This window comes from Vicugna pacos, chromosome 24 (assembly GCF_048564905.1).
Source record: "Vicugna pacos chromosome 24, VicPac4, whole genome shotgun sequence".
Taxonomy (NCBI): domain Eukaryota; kingdom Metazoa; phylum Chordata; class Mammalia; order Artiodactyla; family Camelidae; genus Vicugna; species Vicugna pacos.
In genome coordinates, this window is record NC_133010.1 from 20,899,704 (window position 1) to 20,921,310 (window position 21,607).

At 46.7% G+C, this 21,607-nt stretch overlaps 1 protein-coding gene across 1 annotated transcript in view; it reads right to left on the minus strand.

Moving 5' to 3' along the window:
* Positions 1–21,607, minus strand: part of COLEC12 (collectin subfamily member 12) — a 153,706-nt gene that overhangs the window by 27,584 nt on the left and 104,515 nt on the right. The window contains exon 3 of the mRNA XM_072949145.1: positions 54–176. Coding sequence (XP_072805246.1) covers positions 54–176 — 123 coding nt within the window. The remainder of the gene's footprint in view (positions 1–53; positions 177–21,607) is intronic.

Consider the following 21,607-nt stretch of genomic DNA (forward strand, 5'->3'; position numbering starts at 1 on the left):
TTCAATTAACGAAGGGAAAATCGCTATTAGGAAGGAAAAAGGAATGTGCTTACCTTTGTATCCCAGAATGGCTACTGTGATTGTGAGCAAGGCACACAAAATGTACAACAGTATGATAGAAAACTTCAGTGCCCAGTTATTTTTACATTTGGTACATTGTGTTCCTTCCTGAATACCTGTAAGGAAAGTCAGATTTTAATAATAGTAACCAAAAACACCATTTCAAAATATCTTTTTTGCACTTTGGTTCAAATACTAGAACTAAGAATGGTTTTTACATATGCCTTACTGCAGGATGAGGGGTATTTTAAAATCAAATATACTCACCACTTGTGCAACACCATATGTTGTTATAAATGTATTTAATGACTTGAAAAGAGCACAGAACTTTGTCTCATAGAATAGTTTCAAATCATATTCCATTATGATAATTAAATTTTAATAAAAATCTCTACATGACAAAAGATTGAATAAAAATCTCTACATTACAACAAAACACCCAAAACTATTTGTTTCAGCCATTATTGGACCTACAGTAATTCAAACACATCCACCACCAACAACAACAAATTGTGACTTGTCCCCTGATGTTTGTGGTGTACTCAAGCTAGTTCCTACTGGCTTGCAAGACTCAATTGTTAAAATTTGTAGGAATTTGGGGAGCTGGTTGTTAAACTGTTGGTAGCCTGAAATCAACCCTGGAGGGAGTATTCACAGCATGGAAATGGACAAACACTCCAAACAGTGTCCTCCCACACCCTGAACTGGTTTACCAGCATGCCCCTGGTTGTAATGTAGTATAACTGACTGCAGAAGATAAAGGTAATTTTATTATTACAAGGCTGAAAATAAAACCACTTTTGTATATTACATGTATACAGAACACAGAAATGGAATCTTATTTAAGTTATCACAGTGATTTGAATAACAACTAGGGAACAACCAGAAAAACCAGACATTTTTGATGAGAAGAGGTACATTTTTACTGCCCCTAGTTGAACTTTTTGAAAAAACATTCTAGTCTAAGTGGTAAACCACCATCATTTCTGCAAGTGACTCCAGAAACTAACCCATAAAAAGGGAACTTTCCATTGGATTGATTAGAAACACAGAAGATGAAGACCACAGAGATTTTGATGTGAAAATCACATTGTAAGGGGCTTTGGGAGAGCCCTTCTTTCGCTGACGGGTTTCCCTGTGTGTCTTACTAACAGCGTCCCCCAGGGGCAATGGCACATTTAAGGACTGATCTCCTGTAATTGTGCTCAATAACTTTTGATGGGTAAATGGTGAAGATTAAGCCACAGCCACAGTTTCTCTCCCTTGGTCTGTAATTTTACGCATTGTGCCCTTCTTCCGTGAATAGAGTCCTTCAGCTGTGTGTAATGCAAAATGATGAGAGAAACAGCATGGAACAATGACTCATATTTAACTTTCAGGGTTTAGCCAATCCCTCCCATGTTCTGGGCTACACACTGAGGGGAGGGGGCTCAATCTGACTGTTCCATGACTGAGAGCCGCGATTCTCACACTCCAGAGTGCATTGGATTCCCTTGAAGGACTCGTTAGAACACAGCCTTTCTAATTCAGGAAGTCTGAGAAGGCACCTGAGAATCTGGATTTCTAACAAGTTCCCAGGGGATGCCCATGCTTTGTTTGGCCACTCTGCTTTAGAACGGTGCTTCTCAAACCCTCAAGTGCTTACAAATCACACTGTTGAAATGCAGATTCCGATTGGGTTAGGTCTGAGGGAGAAGCTAAGATTCTGCATTTCTAACAAGGTCCAGAAGATGCTTCGCTGGAGAAACACATTTTTGAGGAGCTAAGGTTTATTTTAGAAGATGGTCATGCTGGGTCAATCTTGGGTTAGCCAACAACTTGAAGGTGAAGCTGGAAAATCAGACTCATGGATCAAACAGACCCAGCGTCAGTCAGCGTCTCAGCAGCCCAGTTTTCTTATTTCTCGTACTCGTTTCCTTTTCCGCCCTCCTTTCATTGCCACCTGGATGTTTCAGTGCTGCCTCTCATGTCCAGAACTGACCTCAGTACTCGCCCTGCCAAACCACATCTCCAACTTCAACCCAACTTTCTTATTTCTGTCCGATCTAAATACTGTGACCATCCCAGTCCCCCAGGTGGTCAAAATCAAAGACACCCTGAAGGCTTATACTAAATTTCTAACTCAGGCGAGTCACCAGGCCCTGCTAATCTTCCTGTGGGATATTTTTATCAGGATCATCTCATCTACAGTTTATTGACATTCACTTGCTGCCTACACCATACCAGACCATGAGCCAGGTACTTTACAACACCTTTAATTCATATACTAAGCCTTCATGGGGGCATGGTGGTGAGAGCCGAAACGACGCCCCATAGACATCACAGCCAGGATTCAAACCTGAGTCTGACTGACTCTGAACACCATGCTCCCTCCCCTGCACCACGGAGCCTCCCTGGTCATGCTTTCCTACCCATTTCCATTCTCCTAGTATGAGATTTTTTTTGTCTCAGTGGAACCTTCCTCTTCCATTCCCACTGGAATCCAGCCTCACCCTGTACAAAATACTGCTGACCTCATGATGACGCCAAAAATAGAAAAACAAAAACACAAGCATTTTCAACGACCCACCCTTAACTACAGGATGAACATACTTAAACACACACACACACACACACACACACACATACACATCTGCTCTTAAACTCCCTATTAGTTGGCAATTTAAAATAAAACGAAGATCCTTTACATCCAGTTAGAGTGAGAAAATACTTTTGGGATTGGGATGGGGGAAGCACAGAGAGACCCACAGACATGCCATGTCTCGTGTTCAGAAAACAATTAACTTGCTTTGGTGGCCACTGCAAAACCCAGGAGGAGGACAGACCCAGGGATGCTGTGGAAAGACCAGGTGACACTTTGACCGTTGACTGAGGGTTTCATTCCCTTTGACCTTTAGGACAATGATGGGGGAACTCTTTCTGCCTCTCGGGGGTTATTTCTTGCATTCCATTAGAAGACCCTCAGAGGAGAGATGATTATCTACCAGATGACAGAATCTGGGGCTGGAGGGTGGCTTAGAGGTCATCTGGTCAACGTCCCCGTGTTACTGATGGGGAAAGTGAGGCTGGAGAGGTGAAGCAGAATCAGAAGGAACGCCCCCGGCCTCCCGGGGCAGAGGTCCTTCCCCTCCTCCTCGCCTGGAGTACTAGCGCTGTGTCTGCCACCAGGCATCTTGTGCACGTGGCACTCAGGCAGATCTGCTCCCAGACAGTTGTCGCTGGTTCACATTCTGAAGGGCAGGGTCACTTCCTCATGACACGAGTTTCTCGCTGCTGACTGTATCAGCACTTAATCCGTATCAGATGGCACCGCCTGGTCTCCCGTCCCACTTGACACACTTTCTCCGTCTTGTTTTTTCTCCCTCCCAGGACTTATTTTTAATAAGAATTCTGTTTTATCTTCCCCTCTCTGCCCTCCGCTGGGAGGACATCTGGCCAAACACACGGATGCCTACTACAAAGAGACCCTGCTGGCTCTCATGGCTGGGGGACCCCTCCTCCTTGAACCTAGATGGTCACCAAAAACATTCAAGAGAGATATCCCCCTGTTACCAGCCTTTGTAGTGTTTGTTTTCTTAGCATTACTTTCCAGAGACTGGGGACTTTGTTCCCATTGTGGGGAGGGGGTGGGGCGGGTAGGAAGGGCAAGGAATGGACCTGCTAGTGCTGTGGATAACAGATTCAAGTTCTAGAAATGAAGCAGTTCGCCCCTTACCACCAAGAGACCCAGCTTATCACAAAACCGGGCCCACGCAGCACAGCTGCAAGTCGGCAGGCCCCAGACAGACGTGCCAGCGGGGTCCGTGCCCGCCCACTGGCTCCCCCTCGTGCACTCTTCCCACTGAACTTGATTCTTGGCTCGTGTTCTGAATGGATTTTCCAGCGTCCAAGTCTTCATCAAACAAAAAACCTTGCTGGGGTTGGGGGAGCCAAAGGAAGCCAGCACCACTCTGGTTAAGTCCTCGAGAATTCCACAGATGTCCAGAAGAGGCTGACAATTTGGTCCCTAGTGCCCCAAAATCAAAGTTCCCCCTGTGGCCCTGTTTCCAATAACATATGTTTAAAGTAAGAAGATGGGGGTCGGTGGGGCCTCCGATCAGGGGGGTGGTTGGCTGGTTGGAGAGAATAATTGAAAGGCTGCAGGAATGACAGTGCAGGCCAGAAAAATTCACCAGCAAAGAGAATTCCTTTTTGTTGTGGGTCTCCATAAACAGCCCGCCCAAGTCCTGTGGTCCCGGCTCCACGCCGGTCTGTTTTTCCAGTCTTTCTGGAAAACAAAAGCATCTCCTTCACTATCCTGTTTTTCTGCCATCTTTGAAGGAGGCCTCCTCTGTTAAAATGGTTGCATGCCGACCAGTCCCTTCCTCGCTGGGTGAGGGCCAGTGGGGTGCACTTCGGAGCTGTCTTGATCATCACACGTGTCTTGAGCTCAGTGGTGATGCCATAAAGATCATGTTACTGTGGAGAAGCTTCTTAAAAGCTGGTAGACTGCAAAATCCAGGAAACCACTGGTTTTGATCTGAGTTTCACACTGACGTTTTCATGTGGTTTTTTTATAGTTATTAATCCACTGCCTGGTGGCATATATTCCCATAAGCCTATGAGAATGATTTGGCTCTAACAGTAAAACTGATGATTCAAATAAATTCCTATAATTAAAACGCCCTCAAAAGCAACAAAACAGTGAGCATTAACCTCCTGGTTAGTTATCTGGATGTCAGGCAATATCACTAGAACAAAAGTTAAATACGAACATCACATCCTACACTGGTAGGATAAAATGCTTTACCCTACAAATAATTAGTTTTTCCTTATCATAAAGGCCATTAACTAAATGATGGGATACGGATTTAGACAGCAATTTTTAAAAACTATTCATGAGTAATTTCGTTCCCCCAATACACATCCCAGCCCCAGACAACATATTACGCCAAGTTTCCCAAACCATGTGGACAATCGTGAAAATGGAAGCAGGCCAAGAATTAAAGATGAAATCTCTTTCTGTGCACAGCATCTGTTTATTCATAAAGATACATTCAAACCAGAAAGATTATTTGGAAGAGAGTTTGAGCTTGAAATCTTCAGCGTTCATCCTGAGCTACATAAAAAATTTTCCATGTGCATATAAAAAAGGCAGCCAGTTCTGGTTTGGTATAAATACAAATATAAATAAATATAAATATATTCTTTAAAATTTATGATGTATATACCCTGCCTACTGAAAAAGGATTGTCACAGGCAAAGGTCAGATAAAGATGCCACTCAGAATATATAATGTCTGCCAGAATGGACAGTGTCTCAAGGGAACACCATTATTTTCTCTTTGTGGTTTTTATCATAAGAAATCCTTTATTCTATGAACTGTACACAAATGCCTTCAATGCTGAGGCGAGGGGTCCCGCTCTGGGGGGAGTGCATCCAGCCCGTCTCCTACTTGCCTTTCCTGACTGGCCCGTTCCCCTTGGCGCTCTTCCTGCCCATTTTATTCTCAGGGCACAAAGTGAACCGTCAACCATCCTGACGGTACACTTCAGCTGCCCCGACAACTTCATTATCGGCACTACCAAACAATGTCCTTCTGTGATTAGGCGCTGAAATCTTTTAATTAAAAGGACGCATTAAAATCTGGCTCCAGCTCGGGCCATTAAGAGTCTGTTGTATAATTGAGCTGGACACTTGCGCTGCACAGGTATTTGGAGGAAAGCCACCAGATATTTGCTTAGTGGGTGAGAGTTTGCTGTTGCTGCAAACACGAGGAGGAATTGGTCAGGATGGCTACCATTCCTGAGGGCCTGATGTGTGCCAGGTACCCTGGCCTGGCTTTTTAAAGCCCCTTTAATAACCCTCCCGAGTAGGAATTCTGACCTGAATTTTATAGATTTTTAGGAAAGTCGGGGTCAAAGAGGTGGAGTACCCAAGCCAGTGAGTGGCTGAGCTGGGAGACGAACCCAGATGACCACACGTTGCTTCTCCAAGCGTGCCGACCTCCAGAGGCGGAGAGCAAAGCAAAGCAGGATGAAGGCCGCCTAATTAGATGCACTGTAGAAAGCGGACAGGTGAGACGTGTAGAAGCGTTCTGTCCAAATACAGGGGCGCAGAAACACCCTTTCAAAGGCTGACAGATGAGCCTTTCTCAGAAATGAGCAGGAAAACTGAGTCTCCAGTAAGTTAGCTATTACTGGCCTGAGGTTTCTACAGGCTGTAATTTCTCCTCCTTTTCTGTGGTGACACACTTGAGCGGCAAGTTAATTCCACCCTAAATAAATCCTCATTATCTCCGTGAGAGGTCAGGACTGGCTGGGAGGTTTGGCTGGAAGGTCTGCTAGCCCCTCGGGGGGAAACATCCCCCGGGGGTGAATTTCCTGGGTATGGGGTGGGCGGGGAAGAGAAGGTAGCTTTATAATTTCATGGCAAACTGTGAGCCATGCGAGGGCCTTAAGCCTGGGTCCAGAGCAAGTTGGCTGCACCTACTGAATTTTCTTCTTAAGTTCAGAGTTCTAGCTCCCTGAAATACTGGCCTCAAAACCCAACAGCTCACTCACCCATGGACCCAAACAATTGCTGGGAGTTCAGGCCTGCAAGAGTTGGGTGAGATAATTAGTGGAAAGGAAGGAGGCGAAAGAAGGGTTTATTAAATGGTAATTAAAAAATGAATTTATCTCTAGCCTCTTAAGCCCCCTTTAAAAAAAAAAAACAAAAACCTGCCTGGAGTACACTGGAAAAAAACAATTTGTTTTACAAAAACCAACCTGACCGCATGGTTCAGAAATCCAAAGTAACTCTCCACTGCCCCAGTAACAGCTCCAGGAGGCTCTGAGTGGCTCCAAGTCGATCCCAAGATGCTCACCACCCAGCATTCTCTGACCATCAGGTCCTCAGAACCTCACAGCCTGGAGGACATCAGCTGTCATCTCAGCCAACATCCATCTTTCCAGCGAGGAAACTGCAGCCCCAGGAACCCCACCGACTCCCCAGGCTGGCCCTGGCTTGAGGACTGCGGTTTCCAAACTCTCCACCAGAGTTCTTCAGACTCCAAAGCACTGCCCACCATCCTTCTTTCTCGCTAGATCCCATTTATCCAAGAAACAAGGATGGAGCACTGAGTCTGCACCAGGCGCTGGGTACACCAATCTCTGTCCTCTCAGGACGTATCCTCCAGTGGGAGGGCATTTTAGTGTGCTGGAAGGTGATGAACGTTGTGGGGAAAAATAAAGCAAGGAATGGACTAAGGGCATGTGGGAGAGGAGGTGGACAGCCATTTGAACAGTGCTCAGAGAAGGCTGGGGAGATAACGCTCAGAGGAGTGCGGGCAAAGCTCGGTGACTGGCCTGAGCGCTCACACTGCTGCCTCCAAGCCTGCTCGTCCCTCTCCCGCCTTGAGACTCGCCCTCCTCCCTGCAATGCTCTTCTCTCTACTTAACACTTTCTTTCAAAACCTTATGCACAAAATTTCCTCCTCAGTGAGTCCTTTCCTAATTGGCCTCGCCTCAAGCCCAGTGGGGCCTAACTCCCCTGGCACCCGGGGCGGTCACACTGGTAAATCTGTTAGGCTCAAGTGTGTGTGTTTTCAACTAATTTACATGCCACCTCCTGGCTACCACCGTGGTACGGAATTTAATTTTTCTGCAGCACTGCTTTTGCATCTCTTGAAATAAACCAGACCTCACTGACCGCCGCACGCCCCGCAGGTGCACAAACCCAGGTCTGGAGTGTCGCTCCCGGCTGTGGGGACGGCAGGCACTGTCACTCCCTCAGCGAATCCCAGTCCCACCCACAGGCAGCCGCGGCAGGTGCAGGGATTTCACGACCTTCTCTCCCACCTTTGTGTCCAGCCCTCTAGGTGACGAATGAGCTTACCGTCCTGCAGGCGAGGGCGTAGATGTCCTGGGAGAGACATTCAGCCCAGGGCCTGACCCACGGAACACCTTCCAACCAACTAATGAGGAACCTGGGCCTGAAAGGAAGCCTTTGCTTTTCATCCCCAGAGTGGGAGGGCAGTGGGATTTACTAATCAAAGGAATGCAAACCGTTCCTGTGGACCCTTCCCGTCCACACAGCTCTGTTCTGGGGTCCCTCAGTGCTCACAAAATGGATAGGGCAGAGATGAGAAAGTAAACCCACAGGCCAACACCTGCCTTGAGGGCGGTTGCTTTAAAAAGTGTCATTTGGGGGCAGCTGAACTGAGCAGGCAAGTCTCAGTTAATGACAGTGTATTTGTTGTTTATCGCTGAAGGAGTGTAGCGGCATGTGGAAATTATGCTTCAGAGCAGGTGTTGGCCCCCTCAAAAAAAAAAAAAGATTCAATCCATGGTCTCTCGCATACCTACTTGATTTTTTTTTAAACCAACAAAATGAGTGCTTTGATGAAAAAAAAAATAAAAGGACCTCAAGCTAAGTGAAAATATCAATCAGCCCGACAGACATTCCTCATTCCTGTGTGAATATGTGTTTTTTACTTTCAAGTGAGGGCTATAGTTGAGGACACTTAAGGGAAACGTGAGCCAAGACAGGTGTTTTAAAGGAATTATCTCTTCTGCAGTGAGTGTCATGTTGCCTCCAGTTGGAACCTTGATGAGAAGTCAACTGATACGAAATGACCCAGATGAGGAAAAGCTGGTAAAAATAAATTGTGAGGCAAATGGGTGGGGCCTATCTCACAGATTCCGGGACCAGCAGTGAGAGGAGAGTCACCCTAGATTTGGTGAAGAGCATCCATTCACCAGCTTGGTCTTCATACTTGTTATTCAAACTGGACAAGGGATGGAAGGAGGAAGATACCTTTTCATGGGGCAGACAGCTCTGGTTGTAGAGGTCAAAGAAATGAAACTAGAAAATAAAACAGAAAATCGCTAGACCGAAAAGTCAGAAGGCATGCAACCGATTATAACTGAATGTAAAGTGAGGAAAGTATATGCTTATTAAAATTTCCATGCCTTTGTAAAGAGTTCATAAATGACAGTGTTAAATGGAGAAAACTGTTTAAAACTGAAATAACTAGGTGAAAAGATAAGTACATACATTTGTATGCACACACACACATACAAAGTGACTTTTTTCAGACAGAAGAGATTTGTTAAAAAGGATTTCTAAGGCAAAATTCAAATTCACAATTTCCCATAGTTCCTCAGGGATGTGCTGGGGCCAGCTTACACTGACTATGACAGACAATTGTTCATGTCTTCACACCCATGTTCAGTGACTTTAGTTGACAGTTTGAATTTGGTCATGTAACGAGTGTTTACGCCACAGAAATCATTAAATGCTACTACCCATCAGGGCTTTGGCCTCCTGGAGAACTGGTTGTTAAAATTTGCCAGCACACAACTCAACCTCATGCAACTGACCCACTGCATTTAAACAAGTCAAGCAACTGTTCTGTCTATACAACCACATGAGAAGTTCCGGGTCACTGGCATGGTCTGGACATGGTGGAGTTTGTACTGGACCACTGTTTCTTCTCTCCCCCTTGAGGTAACAGAGGTAGTATACATGTTTCTACGAGTGATGGTGCACATTTATACATTTTGAATTTAAAACGTTCATGGAAAGTTCATAACTTGCAAATCCATAATCTCTGCAGGATGAGATAATCTTACATTCTCAGTAAAACTGACAATGTTTATTTTATGGTTCAACTTCCACGTGCCTGTTAACTTCACACCACGGACCCAGGTTTGACTGAATTCTGACCAGTCACACTGAAAGCGAATTTCTTTCTCACGTGGAGGAATGGATTTTGAATGACAGCCCTCAGTCGGGAAGATATTCTCTTGGCCTCCTATTATCATGCAGGAATTAAAACCCCACCTGCTAGGTAAAAACAAATCCAAGCTTCCAAAGGAGCATGAAACTTCTGTACATTCTTGAGATGCACAAATGTCTGCGACAGTAACAAATGGACCCGGAAACAGAAATAGGAAAACATTTAAAATACACCAGCTGAGCGGCTCCAAGTGGAGGCAGGATGCCTTTTGAACTTGATCTCTACAGCAAAGAATTGCAAAGTTTGGTCAGGGCTGCATCAGCTCTGGTTCATTATCCAGCGGCGATCAGAAATGCAGAAAATAGGTACACAAAATCATGTGATTATATGAATTACTTATAAATATATAAAATTATATTTCCTGCTCAAAGAAATGAATTTTTTTTATTACCCAGATGGCCAAACAGCCCCTAATAAGCATTGCAAACTAGATAAACAGGCTGAAAGAAGAGGCTTTGGAAAAGTTCTTCACAACACTGTCCAATCCACACCTCGCTCAGGGTTTTCTCCACCAGCCCAGTGAATGTGGAATCTGGAATTAGTATCAGGATCACCCACTTGGGAGTAATTTTATTTCTAATATGCAGCATCTACTGGTTTATATAAACTCCTAGAAACCTGTCTATAGTTTAGAACATAGTATAAGTTCTTCTGCTTGTTATTCTTTAAAATCCCTTGTGGTAAGAGTCCCTCCTGCTAAGAGTTACTTGTCTTGGGTGGCCACTACACAATGGGATGCCAGGAATGGGCTGGACTTGGCAGACAGAGGACGCACAGCCCTTCGAGAATAGGGCCTGGGCACGGCTCTGCCTTCCTGGGGCAGCAAAGCTTCCCCACCCCCCTGTTGGAAAAGCCACTTGACGCTCAGGTCCTTCTGATGCTGGGCCAGCCGTGTTGTCTCGCAAACACAAAGAGACCACTATTCCATTAGCTTCACATCATGCACGGCCCTGGAGAGGAACTGAAAAAGAAGGATTCAGTGATTCACGAAACGTCTGTTCCTAAATGAGGAATCAAATGAAGTCTGGACTTCATAGCTCCAGCTACTTTGCAACGTTTCTTCCTGCTGGAAAGCAGGTATAGCAGCAAAGCTAGTAAAGACAACCAGCCACCTGTATATACAACCTACTGGTTGCCCTGAATCAATCTGCTGATTTACACAGCACTTAGGGGGAACAACACCTAATAAACACCACCTAGTAAATCGAAGGAACATATACTACAGTAAAGGGAAAAAATCCCACTTACAGCCGTGGTTATGACAGTGCTTATAAAATTAGAAGCACTAATTTATTAGGGTAGGCAGAGCCCCGAGTGACTGTGTGATTGCATATTTACTAAATTTTATCTGTAGGACTGTCACATAGGAGCAAATCTTGCCTCTGAGCTTGTTTCCATCCCTGCTTACTCCCCAGACACACGTCCCAACTGGACACAGATCATCTAAGAGAAATGTTTATCCAAATGGAGCTGGAAAAGTCAGGGGCTCCAGGTGGGCCCTGAGGCTCTGGGAAGGCCCCTTCTTTCAGTGACGTTTGCCATTCAGGCCCAGGACAGGATGGAAAGTACCACAGAGCAAGGGAGGGAGACAAGTTTTTGGTTTTTTGTTTTAAGGAAAAGAGCAAAGATTTGTGATTATATAGACAGAAAAGGAGAAAGAGGAGAGAGCTGTGGTGACAGTGGGGATGAGAGTAAGCCCCAGCAGGCTTCACGAAACTTGTAAGGAAGGTTTCCAGCACAAGTCACGTGTGTCCTGACAAGCTGGGGGACCCTGAGGGGGCGCGTCTGTGCTTCGCTCACTGGGACACAGAGATGATATGGATTATTTCTGTTCATAATGAAGAGCAGGTTCTAGAGAATGAAGGGAAAACAAACTAGAACATGAAACGAGTATTTGCACAACAGACGTAAGTATCTTGGACATCTAGGGCAAAATCGAGCCAGGGCGTCAGGCAGAGAAGTGAGTGCCAGTCTAGCATCCACTCTGTTCCAATGTGGTGACTCACGTCCCCGGTGGCCTGTCTGCTTCCAATTCTAAGGTTTTATACCTGCACCCCTGGTTCTCATTGCAGGGCAGGGCTTTGCTCCCCTCTCCCTCCTCTCCTCGCCCACAGCCAGGTGGCTTTGCGTAACAGGACAGCTGCGAATCAAACACTGCGGCTTCCCCCTCCCCAACCTCGACCTGTCAGATGTACCCGACTCAGGGGCGCTACGTCCAGACAACGAAAGCACCCCTCTTTGGCAGATGCATTTCCCAGTCCTTCTCCAACCTCAGCTCCCTGCCCTCCACGTGCTCTCTTGAAACATAAGACAGGCAATAAACTGAAGAGACCGAACTGACTTCTTACTGCACTGTCTCATTTCTGTTAAGTCAAGCGCCACAGTTCCGAGGCCCCTGAGCACGCTGCTCAAAGCCTTAAGTTGGTGCAGAATAGTTTCCCACTTCCATCATTTTGTACATACGACTGAAAGCATTATTTACTGACCCTGGGTGATACAATTCACACAAGAAGACCATTATTGGTGGAACAGGGCCCACACTCAAGATGAGGTCCAGGTGAGCTGGAGCCCAGGAGAGCTGATGGTTAAGTTTCAGCCTGAGTCTTAAGGTCTGAGAACCAGGTGTAAGTTTTCAGTCTGCAAGCTGGTGGCCTTGAGCCTCAAGAAGAGACAGTATTTCAGTTCAAATCAGAAGGCAGGATTCTGTAGGTATTCTTTCACTTATGGAATCAGTCTATTACACCATGGGCACACTTCATAGAGCGAATACTGGAACATGGTAACAATTAGAATCAATTTTTGTTCAATTAAACTCTAAAAATTCTTTTTTTTTTGGATCAAAATGGACTCATTTTATTATAAATGTATTTAGAATACTGTTCAAAATTGCCTTTCTGTAGTCAAATGGTGAAGTCTTGCAATAAAATTTGCATTTAGCCCCATCATATTCTTTTTTTGATGGTTTGTTTTCATATTCTAAATTCTTAAAATTCTTAGTATGCCTCAGTTTACTTTTTAACAGTCCATTCAAGTGAGAGGAGCCTGAAATGTTGGTGGCAGTGGATAGGAACACACAACTTTTCACAGTTCTCCTCTTTTTAAATTTCTATCTTGGTGAAAATTGTGAAATTTCTATGCATGTTTCTGACATTCACTCGTTTCCCCCTCCGCAGTGATCAGTTAGGGGGCAAGTTGATGCTTCCACGTGGACCTGAGCTGCCATCTCCAGGAAGACGAAACAGTGAGGGAGGGCAGTGTGGACAGAGACAGAGTCAGACAGGACCCAGACTGTTTCCTTAGCCACACTGATGAAGGGTTTTTACCAGGTCCTTAGTGAGTTAGGACTGGAACCTGATATCAAAACCCACTGTATGTCCTTTATAGCTTATGGTATATAATTAAGTACCACCAACTGTGCAGGGTTTGCATTCCAGGGTGTGGGATCAGTCGTTCTCGACAATCCTTTTGTTGACTTCTCTAAGTCCCAGCTAAGAAGCCCTCGAGGGCTTCCCTGAACTGGGAGGAAGTAATGATCACGGTAGAACTCTACCCAGGGCGAGCAGCGCCCCCGCCAGTTCCGCCTGGTGTGCATCACGGAGCAGCTGCAGGTGAGCGTGGAACGGCAGGTACACCGGGGCGCGCCCTGCCTCCAGCCGCAGGAGCGGCCAGTGTGCGCCAGCGGGACCAGGAGCGCCGGTTTCCGCCGTTGTACTGCGGCCAAGTCGCTGCGCTGCCCTGTTAAGTTCTTCTCTTTGTTTCCCTTCTGAGCCTGGACCTTGTCTTGAGAGTGGGTCCTGTTCCACCAAGGACCCCAGGGGTGGAGGTGGGGGGCTTCCAAATACCTCAAGCCTAGGTTGTCGTTTCCAACCACTTGGCTCATGTGCGTGTCAGTAAAGTCCTGCTAGATTTGGGGGTGTTTCAAAGGCAATGAGGAGCATATGAGAAGAAATGTTCTGACACAGGGAGTGAAGTCCTGGTGACTTAGTCACTGAGCAAGCAGGCAACACGGACCCTGAGTGGTGGTACACCTTGAGGTCCTCAAAAACACATTCCACGTCTTCCAGGGGACCACAATTTATCCATCTTGGGAACACTATAAGCAATCTGTGTCAAATACAGATATTACAGATTCTTAATATTGGGCAACTAAATGTTCCCGTTAACCCCCTGCATAAAATGGGTACGTTTTCACAAGCTTGCACGTAGGTTCTCCAGTGCTGCAGATGTGGCCTGCAACAGTGATGAAGCCATTTGATGAACAAGCAGTGTCAGAGCTATGACCTCTTCCCAGAAAAATGCACACAGACATCTGTGGGCCCCAGGTTCACAGACCTGGGTCTCAGAACTCGTGGTGCCCGACCTCTAAAGGATGTGTGAGGAGGTAATAATCCTTTCCCACAGGAATGTATAGGTGCTAGGAAGTCATCTGTCACAGGGACACACTCCAGTCACCCGCAGAATAGGATGGAGAGGGCAATTCTACTGACAAACACCTCCTCCCTCACGCTTCCTCCCCAGTGGTTCTCTTGATTGCCCAGCCCAAGCAATATTTATCTGTGAGTCCCTGGTCCCAGTAACTAATTCAACACAGTAACACATTATGAATCATGAGTGTAGACCACAGTTATCTATGTAGCCACTTATGTAGCATCACCAAGACAAGCCAATGCAGAGAGGCAGCCAAGGACAGAATCATCCAGAAGAGGGGAGGAGGCTGGATGCAGATACAGGGGAAGTTGGGGAAAGTTCATCTGTTGTTAAAAATCAACAAGTACAATGTTGACAGTGGAGGCCCAGATGTCCTGTTAAGAAATGTCCTACTTAAACAGTCTCCAGAAGTTGGCAACTGTCCTTGTGGGAACCAACAGCAGGAGCAGCAGCTGTAGTGAATGAAACAGAAATGTCCTTTCTACACATCTGGCTTCATCTGCATCACGTCCCTCCTCTGCTCAAGATCTTCTGGTAGCTTCTTGTCTCAAGGAGATAAAGAGCTGGGGCCCACAAGGCCCTAGACCCACCAAACCTTCCCTCTCTGACCTCACCTACTTCTACTCCAGCCACATTGGCCTCCTTGCTGCACCTTGAACACACCAGGCACATGGCCACAGGGCCTTTGCACTTGCTGTTTCCTTTGCCTAGGACTTTTTGCCTTAGGTTCCCTCACAGCTCTGTCTTACTTTTTTCAGGTCTTTATTCAGATGTCACCTTGTTAAAGAGGCTTTACCTGATCAATCTTTTGAAAACTGCAACCCCTTCATCCCCCCTTTCTTGTTTTATTTTTCTCTTTAGCACCTACCACCATTTAACACACTATCTAATTTGGTTATCTTTTGGCCTCCCCCAGCAAGAATGTAAGTTTCATGTGGACAGAGATTTTGTGAATTGCACTCACTACTGTATCCCCAGTGGCTAGACCACAGCTAGCACAGTACCTACTTCACAGAGTTGTTGAGAAGATTAAATGAGTTAAGACACATAAAACACCTGAAGAGCACAGGGTATATAATAAGAATTATGTAAATGTTTGCTGTTATTTTGATTTTTGTTTTAAACTCTATGACAAATCTAATGAGTAGCTAGTATTATAAAACCCATTTTACAGATATGAGAGACTGAGGCTCAGAGTAACCTTGAGGTTACACACTAGAGGTTGGCAGAACCCGGATGCCTCTATGTTTTGTGTGCTCATTTTCCAAGCTCTACTTTGGAAGCCCTGGGATAGAAGAGATGCAGAAATCCACCCATTCTGGAAAAGCTCAAAGCCTGAGATGGCTCCAGCCCAAGGGGGTGGGAAGTAGGGAATAAAATCTCCAGAATCCAGAGACATTTCTACTGCATGAATCTGAAATGGCATGTGGCATTCTGTTTACTTCCTAACTTCACCAAAAAAATGTAATAGATCCTGCCAATTAAAAACTGTTTTCATGACCCCAGAAAATCTGTGTATTGGAGACATTTACTTTAAACAGCCATTCCACCATAACAGGAAAAAGAGGTAGAGCAGAGGAGTTTATTATAACAGCTGCTTTCATACCCAAAACAAGGCTGGGCTGTTTTTGGCGGGTTGCTCTGTAGTAGAGTTGGCTTCAAGAAGCTGACAGACTGCGTGAGTTTCCTTTCAAAAGATCGTTTTGCTTCCTTAGAAAAACCCATGACTGGAAGATCTAGTGTGAACTGCAGATGTCTGTTCCTCCTTTGCTCCTCTGTCTGCCGGGGCTGCTACCCTGCCTGGGCCTAAACGGGGGCATGAACTTATGGAGCGTGGGCCATGAAACTGCAAAGCCCTTGGCAGAAGCCACTGTTTCTTTTATTAGCTGCTTACCTCTGAGACTCAGTGTCCCCGTCCACGGGGCTATTATGAGGTTCAAAGTAAGGTAGACACAGCTACTAGCATGGTACCAGGTCCCATGGGCAGCTAATCATATGATGACTTTATTATCATGACTTTAAATGGCTACAGGCTGGAGTCCAGGTTTCCTCTGCGCGCTCTCCTGAGACACGCCTTTTACAAAGCGTACCCAATGTGAAGTGCAACGCCTTTCCCGGGGGCTTTTTTAAGAGTGACCTGTCTGCACCCCGTTCCCCTCAAACCAGCAAAGTGGGAGAGAAATGGAACAAGGAAAGATGCCAGGGTCCCCCCTGAAAGTGTCATTGCTCTCAGGGTCCAAAGTGGGAGGAAAGCGAAGAGAGAGAAGAGGACCTGACGGCTGGCCGGGCTTCACCGCGGTTGACACTGGAAACCTGGCAGGAAGCGAAGGGCTCCTGGCTCCTGGGACCGGGGCTGCACTGGGCTGCGCCTCCTGCCGCACGAGCGCACGGCAAGAGGCGGAAAGCGTTTTAACGCTGATGGCTTCCAGATGGCAGGAGAGTATCCAGCGCACGGCACACTCGGCACGTGTGAGTCCAAGGGGCCTGATGCCCGTCATTTGGGCCAGGGACCCGAACTCATAAAGGACCTACACGAATTAGAACCAGGCCTCTACACTTTCGGATTCCCCAGCTGGGCAGACAGTGCGTGCTGGAGGGTCCCAGGTAACGGGCCTACGCTCTGTATCGTGTCGGGTCTCAGATGGCGGAAGCCACCTTGCTCCAGCAATGCTCGCTCTGCAGCATCCAAGTCTAAGGCCCACGAACAGCACAGGCTTTGTGGCACAAAGGAAATGAGCTTCCTACAGCATCTGGGAGCTGTGCGCTGGGCTGGGTTTGTGATCCACTCTAGAGGGGGGGAGGGAGTCCTTGGACATCGCTGGCAGCTTTGAAGACCTAGTTTTGATTTCAAAAGCCTTTAATCCTCTGTCTATTCAGAGCCTGAACTTACAGCACTTATTTTCCAAAGAAAGAGAGGGAAGCCAGTGAGCAGCACAAGGGGTACCATGAGCTGGCACGTCTAAGCCCTCACGGCTGGGCTCCAGCCCAGCAAGGAGTGGGGCTGGGAAAAGTGGGCAAGTGAGTGGGTGGGGCCTGTACTCCCCCACTGAGAGGGCTGTGGTTTAATTCAGAGGTTAAAACATCCTGAATCCCAATACCAGCTCAACCCAAAGGGGAATCTCTGATTGTGCACATCTTTAGCCCAAATCCTCTATCTAGGGGTGATATTCCAAATATTTAATAAACGCTCTGACATGAACACAGATCAACCAGAAGGGATACCCGACGGCACTCCCACAGCTGAGTATCTGCCCTGCCTGTATCCCGACAGAGACATTTTAAAAATACCACAGCAATCACTCGTGGGTGGAATATCCCAGTACAGCCACACACTTTCCACTGTTGACTCCGGAGTTTCACTGCCTGGCGCTCTTCCTGGAGGGCGCCCTGCTCCGCGGTTGCCCGGCCACACAGTGCTGATGGTCCCTCAGAAGATGGACTAGACGCCCAGTTTTGAATCAAAAATAAAAACTGTTTTGAAAGCAGACAGATGGATGGCTATTTTAAGTTGCTCTTCTGTTTAGGGAAAGTTGCTGTAAGGACAGGTGCTCGGGCTCAGAGAATATCCTTGCAATCCTGTGAAACTGTAAAAACTCCAAGTGCATCGCTTTCTGAACCAAAACACTCAGGTGCGGCTGCTGCAGGTCCTGGCGCTCGTGGACCCCCGTCAGGTTCTGCAGGGTGTAGCCGGTGAGAGAGAAAATGAGGACGCACGGCTCCTGCCCTCCAGGAGCTTATGACTGAGGTCTTGGCAGTCAGAACCAAAGCTGGAGATGACTGCCTTCTCCAGGTAACAGTCTGTGCTGCTTTCCGTGGGGAAATTCTGAGCCTCAGAGGGTCTACCAAGAGAACTGTATTTGTCTCATCTTTTTAATGCGCTTCTGACTCCGGGGACATCTTCCCAATCCATTTCCCCATTTCCTTTTCACTACCAGACTGTTACCCTCTCAGTTCCCCTCTTTCCTTCCCTCCTCCCCGACACGCTCGCTCTCCCCCACTGTCCCTTTCACTCTCAGTACTTGTACTTCTTCCTCCTGGTCCTTTCTTCCCACCAGGGTCCCCGAGAACCTCACATCCAAGCCGTCAGAGGGAACCCCGCACACCCTTGGGCGAGGGCTGAGTGGGACCCTGGAAGTGGGTAGGAGGGACTCCAACAATTCCCTGTGTTTGGGAGACAAGGGCCGGCTGGGTTGTTCCACCCTCCGATCACGACACGAGATTCTCGTTCGGAGAAAAGTTGTAATGGGCAGAAAGGTTCACTTCTTCCCAACCAGATCCATGCAACCAAGACATTTTTGGAAAAGCGAAGGAAATAGAGGGGAAAACTGGAGGGGAAAAGAAAGAAAAGGAACAAAGAGCAGAAGAGAAAGACCCAACTTCAGAGTGATCACAGCTCACTCAGGTCAAAGTTCAAAATACTAAAACTGTTTCTAATGTTCCACTAAGTAGCGGCCCCTCAGTGCCTCTGACAAGTGATTTAAGGGAAGTGGCCTGCTCTCAGGGGGGCTCATGAATCTCCACGCAGGACGGCGCGAGCCAGCCAGCCCAGAGCCGCGCAGTGGGACGGTGGCGATGCAAAGGTCAGACCGACAAGGGAGGGGTTCATCCATCAACCTGGACGGGCCTGAGTGCCCGGGACCGCGTGCAGGATGGGAGCCATCTGGCAGCTTTGCTTGCAAGACCAGATTAAGAAAGCACCAGCACAGAAACCACAAAGGAGAAGATGAAGCTGTATTTCCGGAGGAAAAAGCAAAGATTTCTACCCAAAGCTGAGGTAAGAGCTTCATTTATTTTTTTTTCCAGTGATGAAGAAAGAATCCTACTTCCCTCTGATTTAGGATTATTTTTAGCGCACACGCCTCAGCTTTGATGCCCTACACTGTGCCTTTCCCCAGCCTGAAAATTTACAGGAGCTTCCTACCGCCTAGAGTATAAAACCAAAGCTACAGCATGGCACCCAAGGCTCGCAAGGTGGGACCCCCCACCCACCTCTTTCCCTTGTCTTCTTCCTGCATTGCTCGGCTCGGAATTCAGAGTACTGGCATCTCCCAGAGCACGTGATATGTCTCACGCGTTCCTGGTTCATGCATTTGCCTCTGCCTGGAACACCCTCCTTGGCGTGCTTGCCTGCCCCAGTTTACCTCTCCCTCTGTAACCCATCTTAAAACTCCAGCTCCTCTTTGAAGCCTGACTCCCAAGGAGTTCCCTCTCCTGGACACCCACTGCACTTGAATGCGACCCCACTGCTTGAATTATCGTCCACAGTAAGACAGACTAAAACTGTGTCTTTTCATCTTTTTGTCACTGGTGTCTAGCACACAGGAAGTGCCCTAAATGTGTGCCAACTCTTCATGTATCATTCATTTGGATTCTACATGTACACACATTTAATTACACACACCCACACACATGCACGCGCACACATGCATACACAGACAGCCATCATCTCCTGCATCTTCGTGGTTGTGGGTTCCAGTTAGGACCCTGCCATGAAGTCTCTGACCAGGGCCCAAAATTGGGATGGATGTGCTGGAATGGCATAAGTGGTATATCAGAAATCACGTCTGAAACTTGGAAATGAATGGTTTCAAACTGCTTGAAGACCTCATGTACACAGGCCTCAGCTTTCAACTCAAGCAGAGTATGTATGTTTGCCTGAGAAAGAGTAGATGGCAGTGAGTGAAGTCAGAGGGAGGGAGGTCCAGGGCCTCAAGCAGAGTCTCACATCTGGTGCCCTTCCAGCCTCATGGGAAAAAGGCTCCTGCCTGATCATTCTCCATAAAGAATCATTTATTATTTCTATTGATTTTAACTTCATTTTTAATTAGCCCTTTCCCAAAGAGCCACAGAATGTCAAAGGTGCTGGGATAAGCAGTTGAGATTATTATAAATGTCAAAGCCAGTGGATCCAGACTCAGAGAAAGCTGGGAAGTTCAGGGAGGAGCCCCTTGCATTCCAAAGTAGGTGCAAAAGTGGATATTTACGTATGAAGGAATCTTTGAAATAGTTCATCGTACTGAGACGTAATTCTGCTCCAAACCCTTAATTCTCAATAAGTCTGGCCTGAAACTGACAGGAGAAGGAAGGGGTATGCACATCTCAAATGTTCTGCAGTCCTGAAATTTGGTATAGTTCGTGTCCCATCGAAACAATTCACCTCTCTTCAGGAAAGTAACTGCTGGATTGACGAACGTCCAGAACCCATTACTGGGCATGTTAACAAGCTTATCAAGTCTGTGATCTTCTAGAGATCTAAAAACAGCCACTTGCCACCACGGGGGAGACAGGGATAGGATCATCGTCAATATATTCCTGATGGAGCTGGGACAGTATTTTCATCACCACATACCAGGTACCCCATGGGTTAAAAAGGCATTGCAGGTGGCCAGAAGAGAAAATATTATTTCTGGGGTGAAATGTATCTTTAAATGATCAAACATCTGCTTTGTAAATCACCTCTCTTGTTCCAAATTGGGGACGAATTATCTTTTCAGACACACTAAGGAAAACAAAAATCCCATTTTCTTTCTACTCTTCAGGCACAGTCAAGAATATAGGATCAGTTAGTTTCACAAGCATGTGGTCTGACTTACTACTTTATATATGACTTCAGAGACAGGATGAGTGTGTTCTGCATCTCATCACAGTGGAGCAGGTTTTCCTAACCTAGCCAGTGCATGGCAGGCAGAAAGAAGATTCAGAACAACTGGGAAGCTGGAAGTCTAGGGTGAACACAACAGGATGAAATTCAGCAGGAGGGCCTTCCTGACCTCAGCAGTATGATGGGATGGTAAGGGCATGATCCTCATTTCCATCCTGACACCCTGCTGATTACTGAACTCTATCTTCCTCATCTGTAAAATGGGCGTAATTACATGCACATCACAGGATTATTGTCTAGGTTAAAGGAGATGGTGCATTTCCAATGAATACAGTGAATGCAACACATGCTGGGTCGATGTATTATAGTTCCCTCTTCTTTTCTCCTTTTAAAATGCAGTTCCTTTTGGGGGCTGTCTCCTGAACACAGAGAGCACACTTTCTGGTCCTGTCTCCATTCTGTATGTTTTGCAAGATGGTCCCCACATGGGAAGTCGGTGGTTTTCCAGGGCTGCCTGTGGCCTCATGGGAAAGTCTGGCTAATCCTGGAGTCCAGGACTGGGGAGCTCATTGCTGTGGCACACCTAAGCCACACCCTCCAACCTCACCTTTATCAGTATCAAAGGTGAATTTTTTAATTTAAAAAAAGGTAAAAGTAAAAGTAAAAAGTAAAGTAAAAAGACCTAGGAGTACGTGTGCAGCAAATTCACCATGAGTTAGCGATCTGGTGCAGCTCAAGCGTAATATGTAGTGAGA